The sequence below is a fragment of the Pantherophis guttatus genome, chromosome 2 (genome assembly GCF_059756535.1).
Source record: "Pantherophis guttatus breed Tessera chromosome 2, ASM5975653v1, whole genome shotgun sequence".
In the NCBI taxonomy this organism is placed as follows: domain Eukaryota; kingdom Metazoa; phylum Chordata; class Lepidosauria; order Squamata; family Colubridae; genus Pantherophis; species Pantherophis guttatus.
The window spans coordinates 98,791,269-98,818,778 of NC_142064.1; the positions used below are offsets into that span (position 1 = coordinate 98,791,269).

At 38.3% G+C, this 27,510-nt stretch overlaps 1 protein-coding gene across 11 annotated transcripts in view; it reads right to left on the reverse strand.

Annotated features, from left to right (window-relative positions):
- The window catches only part of TEX15 (testis expressed 15, meiosis and synapsis associated), a 48,035-nt gene extending 20,881 nt beyond the window's left edge, over positions 1-27,154 (reverse strand). For 5 of the 11 annotated variants that reach the window (XR_015732746.1, XR_004590100.3, XM_034410830.3 and 2 more), the window contains exons 1-5: positions 23,263-23,600; positions 15,905-16,028; positions 9,045-9,210; positions 5,878-6,121; positions 3,162-3,308 (exon numbers count right to left, since the gene is read on the reverse strand). Coding sequence is in view for 9 of the 11 variants with exons in the window: in XM_034410830.3 (XP_034266721.2) it covers positions 3,162-3,308; positions 5,878-6,121; positions 9,045-9,210; positions 15,905-16,010 (663 nt within the window). In the remaining 2 variants the exon portion in view is untranslated. Of the gene's footprint in view, positions 1-3,161; positions 3,309-5,877; positions 6,122-9,044; positions 9,211-15,904; positions 16,029-22,032; positions 23,016-23,103; positions 23,601-23,725; positions 23,937-25,279 lie in introns of those variants that run through there. The other 6 variants (XM_034410831.3, XM_087888295.1, XM_034410832.3 and 3 more) reach the window with 5 other exon arrangements.
- Positions 27,155-27,510: the final 356 nt, after the last annotated feature.

The window sequence follows — 27,510 nt, forward strand, 5'->3', positions numbered from 1 at the left end:
AATAGCGCTGGCTACAAGAGAAGAGAAAAATTTCTGTTTCATGCTTCTTCCTTCTTAGAGACTTGATATTGATATTGTGTGGAGAGAAGACTTTTTTTTAAAAAAGAATCTGTTTGTGTGGCAGGATGGCGTTAAAACTGACAAAGCCAGACAATCAAGCTGTGGGGTGGGGGCTCCCCCATTTATAAATCACAAGAGCAATTTTTGAGCTTGCAGATGCAGAAGAATGGTTTTTTTAAAGATTTAAAGGAATTTGTTGTGGAGGAGTTGGCAAGACATTATGAACCAGAATCTTGAAAAATTTAGACAGGAAATTAAAAAGTTGGTTCAACAAAAGTATGATAACCTGAAGCGCTATATTGTAACAGCTTTGAAAAGCTTTTCAGAAGTAATTGTACAGATGGATAAAGATATTAATTTAGAAATAGAGTCTAAAATGAAGGAAGCTGATTATAAGATTCATAATCTGGATAATAAAATACAAAGAATTGAAAATGATTTGACAATGATTCAAGAAAATAGCTCAGAAGTAGAGTCTAAAATAAAGGAAGCTGATCACAAGATTTACAATGTAGATAATATAAAGCAAAGGTTTGAAAATGAAGTTACAATGATGCAATTCAGATCCATGGAATTTGTGATCAGAATGAGGGGAATACAGGAAAATAACAGAGAGGACTTGAGAAAGATGTCTGCTGAAGTTCTGGCTGTGATTTTAAAGGTCAGCTCTGAAGAAGTATTCTGTAAGATTGATAAGGTCTACAGAGTAAATTCTTGGGTGGCAAAGCAAAGACAACTGCCTAGAGATGTGGTGATTTATTTTACTGATAAAGGAATAAGAAATGATATTGTGCAAAAGTCTTTTAACTCCACTCTAGAAATGAATGGAATGAAGATCTGGATATATAAAGAGCTGCCGTCCAAGATGTTAAAAGATAGAAAGGACTTTGGATTTTTGGTGACTGAGCTAAAGAAACAAAACATCCCATTTAGGTGGGATGCTCCAGTTGGTATAATATTGAGATATCAAGGAGAAGGATATCAATTAAACACTGTTGAAAAAGCGGAAGAATTTTACTACAAGGTTTTTAAAATGGGCCCAACATCTCCACGTATGTCATCAGTGTCAGGAATACAGGAGGGGGATAAAGAAAAGCAAAATGAACAAGAGATTGAAACTCAGGCCAAGCAGATGGAGATGGAGGTAATGGAAAAACGACAAGTTATAGAGGGCTTTTTGGATGAGCCGCTTTTGGATTCTCCTTCAGAGGCTATAGCTGGATCACCTATAAATACGAGAGAGGCGGCTTTGGATCTCGATTTGATGTCTTATCAAGTTAAAAACCAGCATGTAATTCGATCAGCTGATATACAAGTCCTAGAAAGACAACCAGGGTGGAGATCTAAACCACAACAAGTTAAGAAAAGAAGAAGCAGGTTCTACAAAACTAAAAATTTTTAAACTACAATTCTTTTTTAGCCAACAGATTAATGCCAGTTATTTAAGAGACGATTAAATATAATAAGCGGGATTTATAGAAGGCTGATACATGAAAATATAGCTGAGGCAAATTACAGACTTATACTATTTTGAGAAGAATAACAGATCTCTGCAGTGCTGGTGTTTTTGGGATGTGGAAGATGGCCTATGATTGAGCGGATTGGAACTTTCTATTTTGGACTCTCTGAAAAATGGATTACGTATATGTTGAGTTATAAGGCAAGAGAACTATGGAATTGGGGCATGCAGATGATCTGGCTGTTACCCTAACGTGGTTGTTGGAATTAATAATCTAGACAAAAGACATTACAGAAGATACCATAAAGTCACTCGGGGGGGGGGGTTATATACAGAAATACTTATTAATGATGGGGGCAGATGGTAATTGAAGATACTGAATATACTGTTGGAAGCAGGACTTGATGTTACCCTAACATGGTCGATGGAATTAACAATCTAGTTGAAAGACATTACAGAAGATACTATATGGAATACAAATTTAAAGTCATTTGAGGGTTTTATTTATATATGGAAATATTTTTTAGTGATACGGGCAGAAGAATAAAGATATTAAATATATTATGTATGGTAGACCTGTAGGAAAGTGGGTGAAACAAAATTGATATGGTACAAGGTGATAGGTAACGTTACTGATTGCTTAGTTTAGGAAAAGGGATGTTATGTTTAGATATTAATATACTTAAAAGATTTGAATTAAGAGATATATGTATGGGGGTGGAGGAAATGGGTAGATTATGAGTAGAATAAATGCCAAATTAGGATCTATTATATAGTTTTATAGCCGAGTGCTGTTTTGAAAGGTATAGTATATGGGGGACATAATAATAATGTTAGAAAGAAATGTTTAGCACATAGGGGGTGGTGTAAAAGGGTGGCAAAGTATTATATAATGTGATATTAATTTGGATTTCATTTTGCAGAAGCCATGGGGGGAGGGGAGGGGGAGGGGGGGTTAGGGAGGGGGGGAAGGGGGAAAATTTGTATTTGAAAAACTTTTTCAATTAAAAAAAAAAAACTTTAGGCAAATCCTTGGAGAATGGGGCAATCCAGGCCCATAATGCTCTAGAAATATTTTGGAACGTTTCTAATTCCAGGCCACCTCTCCGCTATTCATTAATGCATCCCAAGGATCAATTCTGGGGGAAAGAATTGTGTACAGGTAGTCCTTGACTTACAACAGGTCAGTTAGTGACCATTACAATGGCACTGAAAAAACTGACTTCTGACCGTTTTTCACACTTACCACTGTTTCAGCATTCCCAGGGTCATTGGTAATTAAAGAAAAGGAAGAATCAGAGTATTTTAAAGTATGGGGCAATTATATCAATGGTTAGAGAACAGATATATATAAAAATCTAGATAATTGATATATTAATATAAACATAAGAAATTTGAAATGAAAATATAAAGGTATGACAGAAATATAATATGAAAATGATGGAGGCGGGAGTAGAAGACACAAAATATGTAATCAGATGAAACACTGAATGATTAAGAATGTATTGTTCATTTGTAAGTTTGTTTTAAAAAAATTAAAAACTTTTTTTTTTTTTTAAAAAATGAAATAACTTCAAAAAATAAAAATGTAGGACATCATGCTGTATCTTGTCAATAATAAAATCACTAAAGTATTACTTACCAAAGACCTAGTAGCCTGATCCTCCAAAGAATCCTTAAGTGAAGGATGAATTCTAGACATATGGCAATCGAAGTTTGGAGTTGGATCCAGTACAATTTTCTTTTGGCCTTTAGGTGGTTGAACTTTTTTAACTTTTCCTAAAAGAACCTAGAAATACAAAGCAAACAAAACCTTTTCCGTGTTTCATATATATATATATTTACACTAGCTTAATAGCAATGCAGTTCAACTGAGCTTTTTTGGTGCTATGAATCTTGAAAAATAAAATGCTTTATTGTATACCAGAATGTTAGTTTTAAATTATTCCCAGTAATTACCTTTAGAATTAATATGAGCATTCTATAGACTACATTTGTTTTTTATTAGATTTATATTGCCTATTTGCCCATGGAGAATTAAGGCGGCTTACAGAATATAAAAAACCACATTTAAAAACCAGTAAAATTCATAAAAAATCAAATAAATTAATGTAATAAAATCACACCTGACCCCCTCCTCCCACCCCAACGATAGCTGATCACACAAGCCATTTAATGGGCTCCATCCCGCTCTGGGTTCCCTAGGCCCGCTGGCAGAACCAGGTCTTCAGCGCCTTCCGGAAAAGAATTAGGGTGGGGGCCATTCTAATCTCTGGGGGAATGATGTTCCAGAGAGAGGGAGCCACCAAGGAGAAGGCCCTTCTTTTGGGTCCCACCAGGTGTATCTCCCTCGGGGATGGGACATGCAGCATTCCCTGCCTCCCTGCTCCAATGGGTTGGGTAGATGTGACCGGCAAGAGATGGTCCCTCAGATAACCTGGTCCCAAGCCATGAATGGCTTTAAAGATGACAACCAGCACCTTGGATTGCACCCAGAAACAAATCGGCAGCCAATACAGGTCCCACAGGAGAGATGATTTATGTGCACACTGGGGTCTGCACAAAACCATGCGGGCCGCTGCATTTTGCACCAACTGGAATTTCTGGATGCTCTTCAAGGGCAGCCCCATGTAGAGTGCATTGCAATAGTCAAGACGGGAAGTGACTAAGGCATGAGTGACTGTGAGTAGGGATTGCCGGTCCAGGAAAGGGCATAACTGGCGCACAACTTGCAGTTGTGCAAAGGCCCTCCTGGCCATGACCGTCACCTGCTCTTTGAGCAGGAATTGTGAGTCCAGGAGAACCCCCAGATTACGCACAGGGTCTGTTTGGGGTAGTGCCATCCCATCCAAGACCAAAGATGGCAATTCTCCCTGAGCCAACAAACCCCAAACCTAGAGCCACTTGGTCTTGCCAGGGTTTAGTTTCAACTCATTCAACCTACATACTGTCTTCCATTTATAAGACCTTTCCATCACACTATTAAAAAGCAGTAGCAGACATGAAGATGGTGATTTTTGGGCTCAAAATATTATGACTTATACTAAGCTCATTATTAAGAAGACTCTCTCTGGGTACTTTAGTTAGAAAAATGTGTAATTATAATTAATATAATTAATTATACTGATTTTTTTAAAAAAAAATACTCTGTTTTCCCACCTCTCTTTCCCATATTCTGCCAAAAATCCAAAAATTTCAAGGATTGGCCTGTCTTTGGGGCTGAGAAAGGAATAAGTAAAACACCATGATTCAAGTGGCACTACTCTGCCATGATGATGGCAAATATCATGCAAAACTTAGGTCTGAGTTTCAGCAAAATACTATAATAGGTTTGCCACCATTATCAATATTGCAAATAAGCTACAGAATGTCTTTCTGGGGGAAGGGAAAGGAAGGGGAAAAAGATGTTGAAGTAATTTTTATAACAGATGAAATTCTTAGATTGCTGGACAGAATCTTATAAATTAACAGGTGTAGAGGAAGCTGATGGCTTGCACTAATGGCTGCCCTAAATAAAGTTTGAATTTCAGACACACTCTCCCTTTTTTCCTTTGATTCTTACACTAATCCCTTTACCTAATGAGGCTTTTTTTTAATTGAAATCTTCTCACCATACAGTTGGCTGAATAATAATTGCAGATTCTGGTAAACAGTCTTAGAAATAATCCTTGCAACAATCATGGACTTTGTTTCAATCAGCGGTGTCTGCACAGAGGCATTAAAATAACACACTCTCGCATACAGACACAAATTGATGTCATTACTATGTAATATAGTATTTTATTCCATCAGGCGGGCTTGGCCTAATTTCTTCCCTTTTTAAATATGTAAATTTTAATCTGTTTTTAAATTATTGGGGTGTTTTAATCTGTCTAGGCCAAAATGATTTAATTTGATTTTATCTGGTTTTTAAATTTTTTGTATTTATGTATTTTATTATTGGCTGTTCACCGCCCTGAGTCCTTCGGGAGTAGGGCGGTATACAAATCAAATAAACCTAAACCTAAACCTAGTATCAAATTCAAACACATGTAGATGAAAGTGTTTGCATGATGAGCGCTTTATCATTTGTCTTCCTTTGCTCTCCTGATTTTTACTTATGTTTTTTAAAAAAATTTATAATTATACTTTTTCAGCTTTCACATATCTTTATAAATGCCCATTTTAAGCTTATATTCTAAGTTTTAAATCTGTTTGGAACAAATTCCTTCCACAGAATAGTCTACTTCAGGATCCAAACCAATGATTTCCCACATTACAGAGTAATTGCTTTACAGTTTTAAAATATATGTATGTATGTATGTATGTATGTATGTATGTATGTATGTATGTATGTATATATATATATAAAGACTTACCCTGAATATAATGATATTTTCTACTGGAAATGAATGTTTGGATGCATAATTCAAAGCAATATCAACATATCGGAACAAGTAAACTCCAAGTTGAGGATTTCCTAGTTCTTTCATAATGTTTATTTCTCTTTTGGAATCACCGGTACATAGGCCATTCTGACAAATTTGTGGCACTTCATCTCTAGAGACAACTAAAAAGCTAGAGAGTTCTTTATCTTGCTTTCCTTCTTCACGCAACTCAGTCCTAACAATAAAAAAGATGTTTTCAAGGCAGGTTCTACTCTTTATGCAAATTAATTTAAAAAGGTAACAGTCAATTTCGTTGTTTCCTAGTAATATATTCTAGATTCTCCCTTTTAACAGAAATGTGTCTGGGTCTGTCCATATAAAGCATCTCACTATACATCAATTATTGCAGTAGCTGAAATAATAACAATTTTCATATTTACTTTTATTATATTCTTGTTGCTATCAAAGTATGGACTTCCTACTGAATGCCAGGTCACTCCATAACTGAAATATTAGCCCAATACGCTTCTTTTCTTCTGCATTCATGGTCTTAACATTTGATACAATTCATACATTTTTATTTATTACAATTATTTATATCTTCAATTAAACCCACTGGAATGGATGCTATAATTGAACTTGGGGGAAAAGTCAAGAGGTTTCAGAGCAAAGGTTATTTAAATTATCATGTTTCCCGAAAATAAGACCTTGTCTTATATTTTTTTGAACCACGAAATAAGCGGCTGGCCTTATTTTTGGGGAGGTCTTATTATTTTGGGGCACGTGGAGCAAAATGGGCCTTCTCTTGCCGTCTTATCCGATTTTCAGCTCTGCGTTTAAGTATTTTCGGGGAGGGCTCATTTTTGGGGGGAGGCTTATTTTAACGCATGTGCTCAAAAACACGATTGGGCTTATTATCAGGGGATGTCTTATTTTCGGGGAAACAGGGTAGTTATTTAGCCAATATCCTATGCCCAGCTTACAGGATCACTCTTGCACATGCTATATTCATTCTTTTACCCCTTCATAGCCGGAAAGTTTAATAATATCCCACTGCAAAAGCATCTCTATCCTTGTCAAGTGGGGAAAATAGAATCTATCTCCTATGTACTATTACATTGTTCTTTTTATAAGGCTTGGCAGGCTCTTGTAATTATGGCCCTATGGATTAATAACCATAATAGCTCTGAGTAGAATACTTTTTAACCAACAGATCACCTGAGATTTCCACAAATATCATGGATTCTACTCCATTGCTTTTTGATATTTAATAGTACAATAAACTTTTAAACTTTTCCAGACGTTCCATTAATGTATTTTTGGAGTATATTTTTTTAAGTACCATATTCTTTGGAGAATATTGTTTGGTTAACTTAAACAATGCTTTTTTGCTCTCCATATGGAAAACAACTGAATACCACTACTAATATTACTATTACATTCTGAATTTCAAGATAAAATGTCTTGCATGTTACAATACTCTACATTTATTAAACACTATAATTAACAGGAATTCTTCTCTTGATGAAGCTTGATGCCCAGAAAGTAGGGACAAGATAGTTAGAATAGAAATAGATACCAGATGTGGTATTTGTGTGTTTTTAGTTCACTATTAGGAGTGATGATGCATTGCCAAGGTCATATATTACCCAGGCAACATTAATTACCCTTCAGCCTAATTTTCTGTTTCTTTCATCTTAATTTCAAAGCAAATGATCTTCAGCAAGAATGATCTACACCTTCTCCAACAACCTACAGTTAGTTCTTGACTTATGACTACAATTTGGATCAGAATTTTGATTGTTTGAGTGAAGGATCATTAAGAGAGACACTGATGTGACTAGTTCACTTAACAACTGCAGTCCCAGCACTCCTGATTGTAGTAATTAAGTGATTTCCTAGGTCTGTAAGCAGATGGAGTGAAAGAGCTGCCTGCTAAAGGATTTCAGCTCCCCTCCATCCCTACTGCTTGCAATCTTCTTTGCTGGCTTCCCCAGACTTTCTGGGGAAGATTACAAATGGCAATCACATGATTGCAAGGCACTTGGCAACTGGTCGTAAATGTGAATTGGTTGCCAAGCGCCAAAATGCATCACATACTTTTTTTGGGGGGGAGGGGAGGAAACATTTTATAACGTCCAGAAGTGTTTTACAAGTCAGAAAGCATCCTTTCCAAGGCCATCATAACTTTGAATGGTCTTTAAATGACTATGTAAGGAGGAAAATAGAATAGGTGACTCCATTCTACTTGTTGCTTTGCCTCCTGCTTGTTCCAACTCTACTTACATTGGCATAAAACATGCAATAAAAATTGAAAATCCTTGTGGTCTAATTCTGTTTTAGAAGGCATCCATAAACTATAGCTTGCTGCTATATTCCAATTTTCAAATTATAGCTTGTGCAAAAATAAGGAGTACATTCAAGCCCACACATTGCTTATATAATGCAGTACTTACTTATAAAATCTATAAAGATAAATTTTCAAAGCAAATTAGAGGTTTAGAGTTTGTAAATACATTAATACATTTCTGTGCTTTTAGTGCAGAAAACTTCATACCTCTCTCTCTCTCACACACACACACTGATAATAGAAGTGATAGAAATAAAATGCAATAAAGCAATAAACAGAAAAAGGTGATTTTATTGTGATTATATTTATCTGTGTTATAAACATAGAATGCCATAAATCTGCACAAAGAGTTTAGAGATTAGGACTGATTTTAACACTAGGTTAGAGACCCAAGTAGAAATTAGACTGCCTACCAAACATAAAGAATTTAATGTCTGATTTTACTCTGGCCAAACTGGCCAAACTCAAGCAAAAATCCAGAATATTATCTGAAGTAAAGAGAGTCTTGATGAATAGCAACTGATTGAAGCCTAGTGTATGGTTTGTGACTGGAAGAAGGATTAGTTAATTGGGAACTCTGCTGAACGTGATTACATGTTATACTGTATGTGCATTTTTCCTCATAGAAACATGTAACACTGACAAATACACCAGAGGAGACACCAGCTGAAAACCTCAATCAAGCAGGTTGAGCACTTTGGGCTGATCACTATCTCAATTTGTTGTGAAGATGCATGAGGAAAAATGGGCGAAAAGTCCATTCAGTAAAATTGTTAATGATCTATATTTTTATATTACAACAATTCACCTTTTTGCAATGAATTCTTCTTCCAAATCTTTATTATGAACCATCTCTATTTTATGAAATTGCCATAAAGATTCCAAATGGCACTGTATATCAAGGCAATTTTCATTCAGACGTTGTTTAATCTCATTATAGTCCCTCTGATTAGCAAGGCACTCTGTTAAAAAATCTAAACATAAAGAAAAGAAAACAAAAAATATAAAAAAATAAGTATTCTCACCATGGTAGAGTGTACTGTAATTCTACAAAGATAATTTTTAATGTTTCAAAATTAATAAGAGCCATGGTGGCACAGTGGTTTGTATTATAGGCTAACTTTGCCCACTGCCAGGAGTTCGATACTGACTGGTTCAAGGTTAACCCATCCTTCCAAGATCGATAAAATGAGGACCCAGATTGTTGGGGGAAATATGCTGTCATTGCAAACCATCCAGACAGTACTGTAAAGCATTATGGGGCATACATCTAAGTGCTATTGTTATTGTTAATTTGGAAAATTTCCAGAACAAATATTTTTCTAGCAATAAATGTTAGAAGGGGAAATAATAGAGAAATATCTTTATTATGATCTTTAAGATACATAATCTTATTTCAACTAAAGAAATTTGCAATGATTTCATCACTGGCTATATTTTTGCTTTTAATATGACATATACTTTCTATATTATAAGAACATGCATTTCAATTAAGGAACGTTCAGACTCTAGTTTGAAACTTGATTCTTTGTCAGCTAAGACTTTGCATTAAAAAAACCTTATTCTTATTATTCAAATTAAGTCTTCAGATACTTTTTGCAGGTGTAAGGTAGCCAAATTCAATCATATAAAATAACTTAATGTTTTTCTTAATGGGACCACACAGTCTCCAAACATAAATATTTACCTTTTCTGCTTCATATTGTTCCTTCTTTGATGGGAGTATTTTCAAATTTTAGCTGCTCCTATTTTTTCTGCACACAGAATGTTCCTTCTGTTTTATTCTTTAATTATGTTTTACCTTGTTCTTTGAATAAGCCTCTTTGCAATTAAAAAAAACACAGTCCAATCCAGGCAAGGGCAAGGGCAAGGGCAAGACCATGGATAGAGACTCCAGTATTTGAATTAGGAACCTCGTAGTCCAAGTCCAAAATCAGACCAAAAAACCCCAACTGAAGCAGGTAGCAACTACAACAGAAGTACTGTAGTACAATACTTCTGGATAGGTCTATGTAGAGAGTAAGGAAAATAATTTTGATGGAAATTTACAGGAACTGTTGCCTAGACAAAAGGGGCATGAAGCATTTTTTTAAAGTTCAGAGCAAGGAAATAACGTTCAGAATGGCTCAGGTAGAATGCTTCTCTGATTCACCAATGTATAAGAAGGGGAGGAGGTAGAGCACATCAGACTTGTAAGATACTATTATTACAGCTAATAAATAACATGAATTTATCCTTTCTGTGGAGATTTCTTGGTCTGCCCTATCCAATGGTACTGACAATATGGCTAGAATTTTTACTTGAAAAGTGTTTTCCTCTTTGGGTCAAACATGCCCTGGCAATAACTTTTTTTTACTATAATGTTGCCTTTATCTCGTCTACAGCCCATAAATATGTTTATACGTACGCTGATGACACTCAGCTGTACATCTCCACCCCAGACCACGCCAATGATGCCCTTGAAGTGATGTCCCGGTGCCTGGAGGCCGTGCAGGTCTGGATGAGGAGAAACAGACTCCGACTCAACCCCTCCAAGACTGAGTGGCTGTGGCTTCCGGCGTCCCCATATAGCCAGCTGGTGCCATTGCTGGCTATTGGGGGTGAGTCATTGGCCCTCACGGAGAGGGCTCACAACTTGGGTGTCCTCCTGGACGCGCGGCTGTCTTTAGAAGAGCATATGACGGCCGTGGCCAGGGGGGCTTTTTATCAGGTTCGCCTGATCCGCCAGTTGTGTCCCTTTCTGGATCGGGACTCCCTGTGCACGGTCACTCATGCCCTTGTCACTTCCCAACTGGACTACTGCAATGCTCTCTACATGGGGCTCCCCTTGAGGAGCACCCGGAGGCTCCAGCTGGTCCAGAATGCGGCCGCACGGGTGATTAAGGGAGCGACGTGGCGCTCCCATGTAACACCTCTCCTGCGCGAGCTACGCTCTCACAGAGAGGGCCTCCTCAGGGTGCCGTCAGTCAAGCAATGTTGTGTTGGCAGGGAGGCAGAGGTCGACCTCGAGGCGCCTTGTTTGCGAGGTGCCGCAAGGGTCGGTCCTCTCGCCACTCCTGTTCAACATTTATGTGAAGCCGCTGGGTGAGATCATCCGTGGTTTTGGGGTGCGATGCCATCTGTACGCTGATGATACTCAGCTGTACATCTCCACCCCAGACCACCCAATGATGCCCTCGAAGTGATGTCTCAGTGTCTGGAGGCCGTGCGGGTCTGGATGGGAACAGGCTTTGACTCAACCCTTCCAAGACCGAGTGGCTGTGGATGCCGGTGTCCCGATATAGTCAGCTGGTGCCATCGCTGGCTATTGGAGGTGAGTCATTGACCCCCACAAAGGGGGCTCGCAACTTGGGCGTCCTCCTGGACACACGGCTGTCTTTAGAAGAGCATATGATGGCCGTGGCCAGGGGGGCTTTTTATCAGGTGTGCCTGATACGCCAGTTGTGCCCCTTTCTGGATCAGGACTCCTTATGCACAGTCACCATGCCCTTGTCACGTTTCGCCTGGACTACTGCAATGCTCTCTACATGGGGCTCCCCTTGAGGAGCACCCGGAGGCTCCAGCTGGTCCAGAATGTGATTGCGCAGGTGATTATGTGAGCGACGTGGCGCTCCCATGTAACACCTCTCCTGCGTGAGCTGCACTGGCTCCCGGTGGTCTTCCGGGTGCGCTTTAAGGTGTTGGTTCTCATCTTTAAAGCGCTCCATGGCTTAGGGCCAGGGTATCTACGAGACCGCCTGCTGCTACCGATAACCTCCCACCGGCCAATACGCTCTCAGAGAGGGCCTCCTCAGGGTGCTGTCAATGTCGGCTGGCGGCCCCCAAGGGGAGAGCCTTCTCTGTGGAGGCACCCGCTTTGTGGAATGAGCTACCTCCTGGAATATGACTGATCCCGGACCTCCATACCTTCCGTAAGGCCCTGAAGACTTATTTATTCCAGCAAACCGGCCTAGCCTAAATGATTTTTAATGGGATTTTTAAATTTTACAGACTTGGGGTTTTAAATTGGGTGGCCGATTGATTTAATCTCTTTTAATTATCTTAACTTTTGTATTGTATGTATTTTAATTTTGGCTGTTCACTGTCCTGAGTCCCTTTGGGAGAAGGGCGGTACACAAATTAAATTAATAACAACAACAACAACAACAACAACAACAACAACACTTCTTCTTATGGGACCGCCTTCTGCTACCGACAGCCTCCCACCGGCCAGTACGCTCCCACAGGGCGGGGCTTCTTGGGATGCCGTCAGTCAGACAATGTCGACTGGCGACCCCCTGGGGGAGAGCCTTCTCAGTGGGGCTCCTGCCTTTTGGAACGAGTTGCCCCCAGAGGTACAGAGGATCCTGGACTTGCGCACCTTCCGCCGTGCCCTGAAGTCTTTGTTATTCCAGCAAGCCGGGCTAGCCTAATTTTAACGGTTTTAAATTCTAAATTGGATTGAATGGGATGTTTTTAATTGTGAGCCAAAGTATTTAATCTGGTTTTAAATTGTTTTTAATTTTTGTATTTATGTATTTGATCATGCTGTTCACCGCCCTGAGTCCTTCGGGAGAAGGGCGGTATATAAATATAATAAATAAATAAATAAATAAATAAATAAATAAATAAATAAATAAAGAAAGAAAGAAAGAAAGAAAGAAAGAAAGAAAGAAAGAAAAATAAATGAGGCCCAAAGCCAGGTGGGTGATTTTGGGCCAGTCTCTAGGCAAGATTAATTCTATAATCTTGTCAAGAAAACCGCAGAGACTAATCCAGGCACCAAAACACCACCACCATACACTTTCCTCCAGTCAACTCAATTCTTGGTAACTAGACAGGCCTATCTATGTTAGTCTCTTTCTGTCTGGAGAGAGATGATTTACCATTAAATTTTTCTGGTAATAAAGAAAAAAATAAGAAAAAGATTTTTCAATCTCAGTCTAGCATATAGTTCTGCAATTTCCCAATAGTTCTCCTTCAAATTACTAACCTGATACGAATCTTTTTTAAAAAATTTTTTACAACAGACAACATCAGCTATGTGCTGCTACCTGCTCTGGACTCAAGTCTCTTTATTTATGGGATATGAAAAGTAAAGACGTGACTATTTTATTTTATTGATTGATTTCTACCACCTTATTGTAGTTAATTCAAGGTGACATATATACTTAATGTTGTCACCTATTTTACTCACAACCACCATCCTATAAGGCAGAAAGGACCAAAGTCACCAAGCCAGCTGTAATGCTCAAAGGAGGACTAAATACAACAATCTCCCAATTTCTAGCCTAGCATCTTATCCAATACACTAAACTGGCTTTCTTACATTCAATATAAGGATAGACTTAGCAGAAGCTTACATCAGAAAGCCTACTGAAAACAGTATTTTCACAATGCTTAGAATTGAAAGCAATGTCAAACAAGGAAAAATTCATACTTCATCATTTTTATTTTTTTAAAAAAACACCTGTTCGAAACAGCCTTGAATTAATTTAGGATGGGGGGAATCCTTGAACATGAGAGATCTATGATTTCATACCGCTTCTGCAGGTTTTTCAGAGGTGGACAATCACTGCTCAGAGTTTAATTAGATTTACTGCACACTGGAGAGGGTTGGATTAGATTACTCTTGTATATTTTCCAATTCCACAATTCTATGATTCTAGAGTAAAAGACTAGACCAGTGATGGCAAAGCTTTTAGATACCAAGTGCCCAAATTGTGCATGTGCGTGCATGCCCAAAATGAAAGGTGCATGTGCAAATGTGCGCATGCGCATGTGGGGACATGCACATGCACAGACATGCACAGCAGAGACCCGAAAACCAGCTGGCCGGCGGAAGGCAGGGCAACACCAGCAGTGCAGCAAGAGGTAAGATCTTTTTCTTTCGTGACCTTCTGTTTCATCGTTTGCAAAGATACAGAAACTCACGAAAGAAACATCACGTAGATCTGACCTGGGGCAATGGTGTGCGTGCCAGCAGAGAGGGCTCTGAGTGCCACCTCTGGTATGCGTGCCATAGGTTCGCCATCACAGGAGTAGAACGATGTTCCTCAAATTTGGCAACAGTGAGCAGATAGTGATCTTAGTAGTAAAAAACTGAATACAACTGAAAATATATATGTCGAATAAAATCACTCCTATGTCTACAAAATACAAGTAGTCCTCATTTAGTGCCTATAATTGGGACTGGTTAAGCGGTCGTTAAATGAAAATCATGTGAGTACAACTGTGTTTAGGATTTTATTTCAGCATTCCTTTGCTTTGCAGCATCAGAAGGATTCAATTCCAATAGCTGGGTGAGCCTAAATGGCAAGGAAGGTTTTTGGAACTTGACTCATGATGAAGTCAGGTAGAAGACAAATCCTATAAACCCTTTTCCTCCACACCTCGGTGCTGAGATAATTAGCAAGAATTTAATTGATGTTTGTGTTTACATTCATTGGAAAGGATTATAAAGAAGTAAGCAGGCACACAATGGGGAATACACATCAAAATGAATGAAGTGGCACCAGTTAGCCAGTTTATTTGCCTAGCCTGCTCGAGCCTGTGAGTCACTAATTACTTAGGAAACAAAGAAAAGCCTTTAGTGTGAAAGTGATTAAAGTCTTATCAATTATAGGCAGCAACTGCCAATTGACTAAGTAAGGCAGGGGTGTCAAATTTCAATTTCACTGAGGGCCACATCAGGGCTATGGTTGACCTCGGGGGGAGAGGGGGCTGGGAGGGGGTGTGCCCAGCTTGATGCAACCTCCCAAACTGCTGTCATTTTCCTCTTCGCATTGGGTAGACCAGGCTGAAGCCATGTTGACCTGATCTTTCCTCTTCGCATTGGGTAGACCAGGACGGTCCCGTGGCCCGCATCCGACCACATCACGGGCTGGATCCGGACCGTGGGCCTTGAGTTGGACACCCCTGAAGTAAGGTCACAGAGTTGAGCTTGTTAACTTATGGTTAGGAATTTTAGACAAACAGTGGTATACAGGTAATCCTCGATTTACAACAACAATTGAGCCCAAAATTTCTATTGCTAAGCAAGACATTTGTTAAGTGAGTTTTCCTCTATTTTACGACCTTTCTTTCCACAGTTGTTAAGTGAATCATTGCAGTTTTTAGGTTAGTAACACAGTTGTTAAGTGAATCTGGTTTTCCATTGACTTAGCTTGTCAGAAGGTCATGAAAATGGATATGACTCTGGGACACTGCAACTGTCATAAAAACGAACCAGTTGCTAAGCATCTGAATTTTGATCATATGACCATCGGAATGTTGCAACCGTCATGTAAAAAATGGTCATGTCATTTTTTTCAGTGCCATTGTAACTTCAAACAGCCACTAAACGAATGGCTGTAAGTTGAGGAACGACTTGTACTGCAGAAAAAAGCTGCTCAAGAAGAGAGTCCAAAAGGACCACATGTACTAAATGATTGTCATGGTGAATATGTGACTTAGAAATACATGTTGAGAAGGTTGTAAATTGATGAAGTTACTTTTTCATCACCATCGTAATTGAAAATGGTCACTGTCTGAGGCAGTCGCTAAATGAGGATTAGTATAGTGTCTAAACATGGCACAATTTCTGCTATAAAGATTAATTTTCTTAACATTAGCCAACTCAAAGCATGATACATCATACTGTAATATAGTTTATAAATGGAACTGTGTATGTTGCTTTGTTTACTGTACCTTTATCAGGAGGTTTTTTAGGAATTGTAAATTTTTTCAGACAATTTTGATCCACCAAAAATAATCCCTTTATATTTTTCCTTATTACTTCCAACTTTGGTTCCATTTCTATTTTGTTTTCAACCTAAATTAAGGACAAAAAGGAGAAACTGCATCAAATTGTATGCTTAATTTATTTCTTTTAAAATATGTTTAATTGCTTTGCTTTTGAATTGTGTTCCATCTTTCTCAATTGTTTCCAGTTTTAATCAAAACTAAACCAAAAACACTTAGTTTTCCTTTTTTGTAATATCACAAATCACAACCAGGTAGCTATAATTACAGTGGGCATCAGTTAAATCTGTTTCAAATTCAAAATCAAATTATAATGCTTCAGTATAATTGTACTTTAAGTTAAGAAGAATAAGATTTCAGCCATACATTTTATTTATTTAATAACTGTACTGAGCTAAAGGATTTGTGAAGGTACCTATATTAACCAGTCACTAGAGGGAGATAAAGTACATGCTTATCAATCAGAATATAATAATAATAAAAAAAGTATGTATAAACATAATTTGAATACATGAAAAGAGTAAGTAAAAAGGAACATTAGGACAGGAATGGTAGGCATGCTGGTGCACTTATGTACGCCCCTTACTTTGCATTCTTCTTTCTATCCAGTTTTTTCTCCAGTATCACAGCTTTTTAGGCTATAAATTTGTGGACAAAACATTATTATACTATAAAAACATTATTAGAGGCTTTAAGGATGAAGTGTAAGGAATAATTTGTCAACTCTGAAGTGAACCTGGTTAAACCCATCTCGTGCTGCCTCAAAGTTGTCATGGTGCCTGAAAAAGAAGGGGAGGTGGGGAGTAGATAGCCCAGCTTACAGTCAAAATAAAAAGTTTTCCTGTGGGAATCAAGTTCAACATAACAGGTGGCTGGTAAAGAAGGAGAGAAGCCTGCCAGCTGTATTCATTGGACTATGTGATGTGGCATCCCTCTGCAATTTTTTTAAAACTGTCACTTCTATCTTCAAGGCTACCATACCTGTTGCAGATAATTGTTATGAAGCCTTTATTTTTTAATGAAAGCACTGCACAACTTTATTAATAAGTGCAAAAAAAATTATGAATTTTTTATTGCATTGGGGCAGGGAAATGGATGTTTGAAATGAAATTGAAAGAGAAATAGTAGGGGGGGGGGAATAAAACTGGGCGGAATGTGAAAGGGTTAATGAAACAGGAAAGGGGAAAAAACCCTCTAGGCTCTTCATGTGTAAAGGAAAACTGTGGTGTGATGGGAAAGGGGACAAACCAAAGATGTGCTGCACTTTGAGCTTGCCAGAATAGTTATTCAATCCCAGGAATATATTTGAGTTAAGAAGGTGACAGCAGAATGTTCTAGAACAGGGGTCCCCAATCCCTGGTCCATGGACTGGTAATGGTCCATGGTCTGCTAGGAACTGAGTCAGGTAAGCAGTGAGCAAAGCTTCATCTGTGTATGTGTGGGATCTAGATTGTGTGCAAAACTATCCCCCCCACCCCGGTCCATAAAAAAATTGTCTCCCACAAAACAGGTCCCTGGTGCCAGGAAGGTTGGGGACCATTGCTCTAGAACAAACATGCTACTTGAAAGCTACTTCGAAGCTTGCAATCCAACACATTCTTAAGACAAAGTTATGGCCATAATTCCTGTTTCACTGACTTAGAACTCCAGAAAAATGGGATCCAGGGTCAGAGGGGATTCACCATCCATGATATGAATTTTCTGGAGTCCTTATCTGCAATAAGAGAAAAGTGGCCCCTCCCCATAGTCAGCATCCTTTCAAAACTATTTACCTCTAGTCTGTGAATATAATCCTCACCCACCCTTCAGATAATTACTTGAGGATAAAAGCTACTCCTCTTAAATAGGATATTAGGGGGTTGGACTAGAAGACCTCCAAGGTCCCTTCCATCTCTGTTATTCTATTCTATTCTATTCTATACTAGTTCTTTGAGATTGTGAAGAAAGGATACTGCTATGTTAGCAGAAGTAAAGAAATAACTGAGCATTTTCTTATCATTATGGCAGGACTGAAAATGTAAGGAATGCAAAAAACTCTGAGAACTTGAAAAATGGAAGGGCAAGGAAATGAACAATATCAGGATATATAAGAGAGAGAACTTGGTGGCCTCTGTGAGAAAATCAACTAGCAATGTGTTAACAATTATGACATTTGTATCCCTAAGGCAAACCAACTTGCATCTTGTGTAATCAGTTCCTACAAAGTTATTCCTGTAAAGTTTTAACAGTGTATAAACTGGTCCTCTGAGTAAATCAGAGATAGACTACAACAGCCCTTCCATGCCCAAAACACTATACTACCAGAAAAAGAAATAAGAGATAAATGGTCTCAAATATGAGGCTTGTGCGCCTTCTAAAGAGTGTGCATGGGAGTGGGGGCAGTTTCAGAAGTGAACAAATAAAATACTTCCTTTATCTATATATATAAAAGCGACTCATCATGAAATCTCCAGAACAGTAAAGTCTACAAACTTGAAATTTGGCATGTACATTCCTCTTGGCTTCTAGGTGCTTGCTAAGAAAGAATTTTTCGAAATGACTATCAGATCATTAGTATTTCATACACAGTATATTCATATACAGTATATTAACACGCTCTGATGCTAAGGAATTAGACATTCTACTCCCCCCTTACCACCTGAAAAGTTCCAACTGCCACTTGCCTCACATTCCATTACCTCAGGTCAAACTGGCAGACGTTCCACTCCTTCACTCAGGAGCGGTCTGGGGCTCCTTACAGTCGGTAGCTCACCAAAATGTCTACACCTTTCACCTATGGAACTGCTTCCGAACTCAAGGCGATGGGAGAGATATTTTCCCTTATGTGTTTCAATCACCGACCACCACTGAGCCAACGGATTGTGAACCGAATTTCCCCTGCATAGTGTCCCAGCCCCAACTCACTTCTTACACTGACCTCCTCAATTCAGATGAATCTGTCCCTTCTACTATAACACCAGTTAAAGGGAAAAGACTGTCTTTCTGCTGCCCAGAAGTACAACGGATGCTTCAGAATGACGTCTTTTGGAGCCAGAGAGGTGAAGGAAGGAAATTTTATGCCAACATTCAAAGTGCAGGGGCAGGTCTACCACAGGATAGGGAGTATCATGGTGAGGCCTAAGCAGAAGCCTTCATTTCTCCAGATATACTTTGTTGGTGATGATGACAATGAGACTCTGTCAAGACCATGGGGATGCTACAATGGTCGTAATCGTGAAAAATGGTCAAAAGTAGCAAAGCATGGGTATCCAGCTAGTCCCCAGATATAGGTAAAAGTAAAGGTTTTTCCCTGTCCAGTTGTGTCTGACTCTAGGAGACAGTGCTCATCTCCGTTTCTTAGCCAAGAGAGCCAGCATTGTCTGAAGACATTTCCATGGTTATGTGGCCAGCATGACTAAACGACAAGGTGCATGGAACCCTGTTCCTTTCCACCTAAGTGGTACCCATTTATCTACTCAAATTTGCATGCTTTCAAACTGCTAGGTGGGCAGAAACTGGAGCAAGCAATGGGAGCTCACCCTGTTGCGTGGTGTTCATGTATCAAACTCAGGACGTCAGCTTTCCTGCTAACAAGCTCAGCCTGTTTAACCGCTGAGCCATTGTGCCCCCTCCTCATTATGTGCTATACAGCAAATCTTAATTTTTTATAACTTTACAGCGCTGATGAGTAGTCAGCTCAGAAATTGATCCATCCCTCTATAATACACTCAAGGGTTTTTTGTTTTAGCATAAGAGCATGCAGGTTCCCCTACCATAATTTCTCTACCATGTTTATTTCTCAATTACTGGAGGGTTGAAAAGATTAATTTCCTTTACTTTTGAAGAGGGTGTTTTTAAACACAGTTTAACATATACATCCACAGTTTAAATTTACATCTAGAATATGCAGAAATTGCCAACTTTCATACTTAGGCATCTAGTCATGCATATTTGCTTTTAAAGAAAAAAATGAATTCTTTTGGTTGAAAAAACTGACAGAAAGGTATATCATATAGCAGAGAGCAACTTTTTTAAAGTCAATGATTCAAATATCTAAACACTCTGCTTTATGATAGGCTTTTCAGTCTATTTTCAGTCTTCGAGTCCTACCATTCTAAACAATATTGGCAATGGCATTACCAGAGTTCTAGTCCAAGTCACAGAGAGAGCAGAAGTGGAAGTTTAGCTGCCCACATCTTAGTACCTCTACTATGGTGTTTTGTGAAGGATAGTTCCAAAGCCAAATGTTATCACTGAAAATAAGGATGATGTGAACTAGGATGATCCAAATGTTCAGGTACATACTATCAGGATACAGGTAATATTTAACACAACTTTGCTCCTATTGCCTCTTTTCATTGCTAAAAGCACTTTCTCCAACTACATCACTGATGTTTACAAATTCACATGGTTGAACTTATAAATTTGCCCGTCCCAGGAAAGAAATCCCCATATCTATGACACTACCCCATTCAGTTTGCTTTTCCCATTCTGTGTTATCGTCCCATCCCTTAACATTTTCATTCCCTCTTCCAAAGCAGGAAGAGTGTGAGAACAACTCTTCCTACAAATCTTATTAAAAAGCATTAAGTTGTGAGCTGCAGTTCACTTCATCAGATACATAGATGAGTAATACAGCTTTCTTCCTATAATTCCCTCCTACATTAGGACAAGTACAGTGCATCCCTGCCTTGGGGTTTTCAGGTCTTGAACTGTTTACCATTTTAAACGTTAAGCCTACAATGTAACTAACTTTTCACTAAACACACAAAGGCTTCTATTATGCTCTGATTATTAAGATGCCATATAGATGAGCAAGGGGTGCTCTTCATTACAGTCAATAAATCAGTTGTTATTTAATAAATTTAAGCTTCCCACTCATCTTCTGAATATTAGAATAGAGCAAATAACATATATATCTAATGTAAATCGAATATTATGAATTTTCTACTACTAACATCCTTGAAAAGTACATTAAACCATCATTTGAAAAACCTATCTAGCTTCTGGATTTTCTCTAGTTAGTTAATATAGATGAAGAATTCATTGCATTATTCCATCCTAATACTGTTCTTCAATTCCATCACACTTTCTTATCAAACTAAATTGGAAACACTTATCCAGGAATGGGCAAACTGTGTTCTTTCATACATTAGGAAATCTAATCTTCAAACAATCTCAACCAGAACATCTAATAGTGAGTGATGCTGAGCAGCAATGTTGAGAAAAACAAAAATTATCTACCATGAACTATATTCAATAAATGTAAAGGGAATAATGAAAATATGCATTAATGAAACCTCAACTGAGAATCTCATAATGCTAGAAAAACAGAATTTGCTGCTCTGAAATAGTATAATAATCACTTCATAGTGTGAAGCCCATTGTAATTTAAATAAAATAACCAATAGCTGTGAGTTAATTATATAAGTATCATTTACCAGCTATTATAAAAGTTTCATAATACATAACATAAAACTACATAGCATGTTTAAAAGCTTGCTTACATAAACATTCATTTATTAAAATTCTACTATCAGTTCAACCACATCATCTATTCATGTATTAGAATTCTACTATGAATTCAGCCAGATTTGTCCTTGTTGAGAAGTGTTAATTTTCCTAATGAATTGCACAATTAAAGGGCTACATGATCTACATTTATTTCTGAGTGTCCTAAAAGGCAACCTGATAATTTGAGTCTCTTATTAAATAGGATATAAAATGAAGCAATTTTTGTAAAAAAGTATTATTTAAAAGTTGTGCAATGTGCTTCCAGTACGTTTTATAACATCCACTAGCAATTAAAAATTGTGTTCAGATCTATTTACTATTCTTCAGACTAATTTTCAGTATTAGTACAGTAAACTATTAAACTAGTAAACAGAATAGTAAACTATTCTGAAGGGGCATAATGAATAATGCTAGCTGCAAAAGTCATAGCCAAATGTAAGCAATATTAAAATCGAATCCCTTCCCTTTATCAACAAAGAATTGTCGATAATTCCTTTATAGGTGATTTGATATAAGCCCCATGGAATTGAAAGATATTAAATATATTGCAATCAAATACAGTATCTTTTGGCTTATATTACCTTGTTTGTAGACTTGTAGTAGAAATTAGACCATGGTAAGCTTTAAAAGAGAGCTTACAGGGCTTGTTAAACTCTATTCTAAATTCATTTTAGAATAAATATTACTGACTTCAAAGAATTTAATTTCAAATATATTCCGTCTTATTTGTTTCACTTGTTATTAAAACTATCTGCATTCACAATATCCTCAAAAAGAGGGATAGGAGAGGGTGCAAGTTTGTTGTTTGCTTGATTTCAATATTGAGAATCTTTTGAAAAGAAGTATTTTTCATAGGAATAACTAGGTAAAAATGTTTAAAGAATACTTCAATTCAATTCAATTTATTCAATTTATATGCCGCCCCTCTCCGAAGACCCAGGGCAGCTACTTAAACAATAACTTCTATTATCTAAACTTCAATGAATATATTTGCCTTCCAGTTAAACTATTTTATACTTTAACAAGAGGCTTAATACTTAAGTTATTAATATATAATTTAAAGCTTTAAGTACTTGCTAACAATCCACTGATAATCTGATATTTACTGCAGCATATTTCTACATAGCTGTTCCTGCAAATGTCTAACATAAAAGCAAGGAACAGAGACCTCAATCTGTATAGATGTGCGACATTTAGATTTTAATCTCTTCAATGCACACAAACAAATAAGGTATCTCTAAATAGGATTGAACAGATGCACCACTCAAGGTTAAAACCAATCATACAAACCAGGAACTAGAGAAAAAATAGTAAAGTACTAGTTATAATGAGTACTAAATGTTCCTATTGTGAAAACAGCTCGGGACCCGGGGCAAGAAGAGAAACTTGGATTTATAGGAGGGCAAGTGCAGATTGTCAGCTCGCCTCAGTCCCAAAACCTACTGTACTAAAACACCGGATTCACAACCAAAAGGGCGAAGGGGGTCTGTAACGAATTGTTAACGTCTATTTGCCGCATTAACGAAATGGAACCTTCACTTTCAAACTACACTCGCGCACTTCCAACGGCTCAGCAACGAGCAACGCTACGGAGAACGGGGCGGGGGGGGGTTGTTATTGCTTTCAAGCCCTCCTTTAACTTTAAAAGACACCTGGAGTTTAACCGCTTGCTGGACTGAGCGGAGTCCAGGAACACTCGCTTATTTTGGCCCCGAACAGAGAAACGAGTCCAACCCTCGGTCTCCGTCTCGGCTGCAAGCGGCGAGCCTCTCGCCTCAAGCGGGACAACAGTGCCGGCACTGAAACTTTACTTGGGAACGAGGACAACCGGGATCCGATAGGGAGCAACGAGTAACTTTTCCAAGGTACAAGGATCCAACGATCCTGGGAACCGCGCACGGAGGGACTTTCGCCCCCTCCGCCCCCACCCCGAGTAAAAGCGAAGGAATAATCAGCTGGTCACTCACGATCGATCCGTGACCACTAGCATCCTCCCGCCTACGTAAAGCGTCTTCAGAACTCCCCTTGGATTCGCCTCCATCGCGCTCCCTGCAGCACTCTTCTTGCCGCCGCGCCAGGCTGGGCTCTGGGATCCCCGTCGGAGCAGCGCATCCAAGAAGCCGCTTGGGCGCCCATTGCCTCGGGCGAACGCTAAGCTCCTGCTGCTGACGCGCCACCGCCACCATCGCGCCAACTGCAGCGCCAGCCCCGAGCGCAGCCCTCTATAGGCTCTTCAGGATCAGGGCGGGGCGGAGCCCAAGCCAAGCGTTTTACCGCTCTCAGTGGAGGCGGGATCTTTTCCGGCCCAGCTGTTTAATCCTCCTCTCTTCGGGAAAGGACCTCTGGTTTGCGTGACGGGCTGGGCTCCCACTTGTAGCACGCGAAGTTTCTTTTTCGCCGTACGACAATTCAGGTGTGACAAACTGGCGGCCCGCGGGCCGGATGCATCACGCGCAGGCCACGCCCACCCCGGCTCCGCAAAGGCAAAAAACGTCGCGGTACAACGTGACGTGAGGCGATCGACTTTAACAAAACGCCTTGCGTCAGAAACTTCAAGAATTTTCTAGTAAGCCAAAGTCGAACAAGATCTTGGTTTAGCTAAATGTCGGTTTACTTTCCGACTACAATTGCTCTGACGTATAAGATGCCCTACTATGTAATACATCGCATATCTCTCGCAGAATCAAGTAAATGGAAAAAAATATCTTTAATAAATGCAACTCTACTACTTTACAACTACCGGTATATATAATATTGGATTGTAGCCCATCCTTTTCCTTCTGACTCCCAAGTTTCTGTAATAATACTTGACTATTCCTAACAATGATACTGCCTGAATTTCAATTGTGGAGTGAATTGTGTAGATAAATTTGCCCATCATACTAAACATACAATGTGACTGGTGATCGTCAGATAAGAAATATTCTGGGTGCTTCATATGCATTCTTCAGGGTGACTACATACATAGCTGAAAGATTCAGTTTGTAGGGTGGCTCCTTCCCCACTTTGTGGCTTAATTTAGCTTTAATATGCCTGCTGCTGTATAATGCTGCATAGTGCTGGCTGCAACTAATTCCCAATACAGAATTTAATCAATCTTCTACTACTTCTACTGCCACTCTACCTTCTGGATTAAAACTACTAGAGTTCTACCACAAGATGTACAAACTTGTGCTTGACATACTTTTTTTAAAGATCAGATTACCTGTGGTTGCCAAAAGACACTCTTCCACCTGATCAGTGACCAGCATCAATTGCTGCCATTTCTCTTCCAATAGTTTATCTTTTATTAGGATAAAATGAGATTGCATAGGATAGCAAAATCATTTCCCGACTGTCCTTTTTAAAATCAAATTTAAGTATGGATATTGATGTTTTAACTCCATTTCAATCTTTGTGTCTTTCTGAGCCCGGATATTTTGTCAGGACTCCTGTAACCACAGTATGAACCCTCCTTGGCAACCCTTAGTCCCTATGAAACTGCCTTTGTTTCATCCTCAACTCACAAATGAGGTAGCTTCTTCCTTCACCTGTCCTTACCATTTTCTATAGAGGGACAGTAGATTCATATTCATATTGCATTACTGTCTGGTTTGGAAACATTACAGGTAATCCCTGGTTTACGAGCATTCCGTTAGCAAACATTCAAAGTTACATGATAAGCTCCCCCAGTGTTTACGAACAAGTCCCGAAATTATGAATATTGCAGCACCACGGCAGTTGCTTACTCTCATGAACGACTGCAGAGGCTCTGCAACATTCACCCCACCTATCCCCCGCACCCCAGTCAGTTCTTCACAGGCACTTCGCTTGTAGAGACTCACTTACCTTGCGAAGATCTCCTCTGTATTGCAGTTTCTTTGCCTGCTTCATTGCTTCAGGCTTTTGGTGCATTCGCAGACAACAGAGGCCTAACGTACTGCGAGATCTCATGCTACTGATCTCATGTGATCTTGCACTTTAGGCCTCTATTCTCTGCAAATTGAGGTCTGGACATTTGCAAACGGAGGAAAGGCTTTGTTTTACAGAGTACAAGAGGTTTCCCTCCTGTTATAGACTCAGGATAGTTTTGCACAGCAAATATTAAGTTTCGCCAGAGTTCTTCACTTTAAACAAAATTTAAAAGTATTGTTCACATCCTTCTATGTAGTACGATGGGGAAAAGTGTTAGCAAAGTCACAATTTCACAGTGGCTAAGTGTCTTACACATAAAAATAAAAATGAACATCCGTGGCATAATATTTGTAATGCACTTTCCATACTTGCCTCTATGTAGAATTTTGTTTTTAAAGTCTTCAACAGCCCATAGAATGCATATCTTTCAAAATACTTTGCACTGATGATTCACTAGTTTCCAAATCTCTCTTACTTTGAACAGTTCTGAGCCTCTTCTGTTGAGGAAAAAATGAGAGTGCCTATTGTATAAATTCTCTAAATGCTACAGACATTTCAACTGTAAATTTGGTGCAAATAATTTTATTAAGATTTTTGCCTTGTAATACATGCCTGTGTGGTGTGGTAGCTGGCCATGATATCCTGAAGAGTTCCTTAGAAGGACTGCCAATTTTTCCATTTTCCTTTGTTACTATTGGTTGTTATAGAAGTAGCATAGTAACATTGCATTCAGAAGTGAAGTGTCCTTTTTATTGTGCATTTGTTCTGTATTAGTGAAGGATTAAGAAGCAATCATTCTTTTGCATTTCAGGTTTAGAAGGAGCATGGCCCTTCTTGTTCAGATAAGCTTCTTGTTCAGATAATTTATATATTTTGTCTGCAGGAATATGGTTATGCAGATATCATAAAATTATCTGGAACTAAAACAAAAAACACAGACAATACAGTACTACCTTTGCTAGCCCATGTAGATACTTCCAGATCTATCAGCATGCCTCGGACAAAGTCACATGAAAAAACTCCAGGCACATTATCATTTTTTTCTTTTTCTTGGGTAAGCCAGCTAGACATCACAAGGCCATGCTGTGATCTAGAAGCTATTTATTGGTGTATAATTTGTGAATGTTAAAATATTTGCTAATATTAAGATTGTGTCCTTGGAAATTCTTTACTCAACAAGTAACAGTTTATATCAAAAAATTCCTAAGCTTAGATTCAATTGTTTTATTATTAGGACAACACAATTCTACTGGCTTCAGTATAACGAGATCACTTGGAAATAAGAAAGATGATAAAGAATACTGGATAATTCCAATATAATTGTTTTTCAATAAAATAAATGCTTAGATAAGACTCTCAGTTAATTTGAAACTGTATCAATTGGGAAAAGTAAGTATGTACTTTTACACTCAGCAGTAAAATCTCTGTTCAAACTTAGGCTAAAATAAAAGCTTAAGACTACACAAGTAAGCCATTTATTGTAAGACAGAACAAAGAGTGGCAAGTAACAATAAATTCAGTCAATAATGGGGAAAATAAGCTTCTTGAAGTAACAAATATGCATTATATGAATTCTTGCAAAAAGCAGCTCATGTTTTAAAAAACAGCAAGGTAAATAGGAATTTTTTACAAATCCCACAGGGCTAGAAGAGACATGAAATTCTATTTTTTAAAGTGCTGAGATTTATTCAAATTTATATTTACACATTTTATTGTATTGCACTTATTCATTCTTTCCTATGATTTATTTGTTAACTCTGGAGTTCATGAAGATACATTCGTTCACAAAATAAAGAATACCTGCATGTGGAAAAATGTAGTTTTGAAATAGTTTCAAATTAAGTAGGAAAAACAAGCTTTCACCCAGTACAAGAAAGGGAGTATATTCCTGAAATGTTAATCAGTACTGTATACTTGGGACTTTCTTGATGCGAAGTAACATTCAAAAATATTAATGCCATCTGCATGCAAAATGATACAATGAATAACCTCAGATATACCATAAGTAAACTGGTTTCTGTACCTTGGCACCATTCAATTTATTTGAAGACCATGTTACTTTTTTCTGGAACATGGACCAATCATTTATTTGCCTCTTCCCTCACTATTGAAAAACGTCTAAATTTTCTTCAATTTTCAGAAATAAATATTGAAGATATAATTAT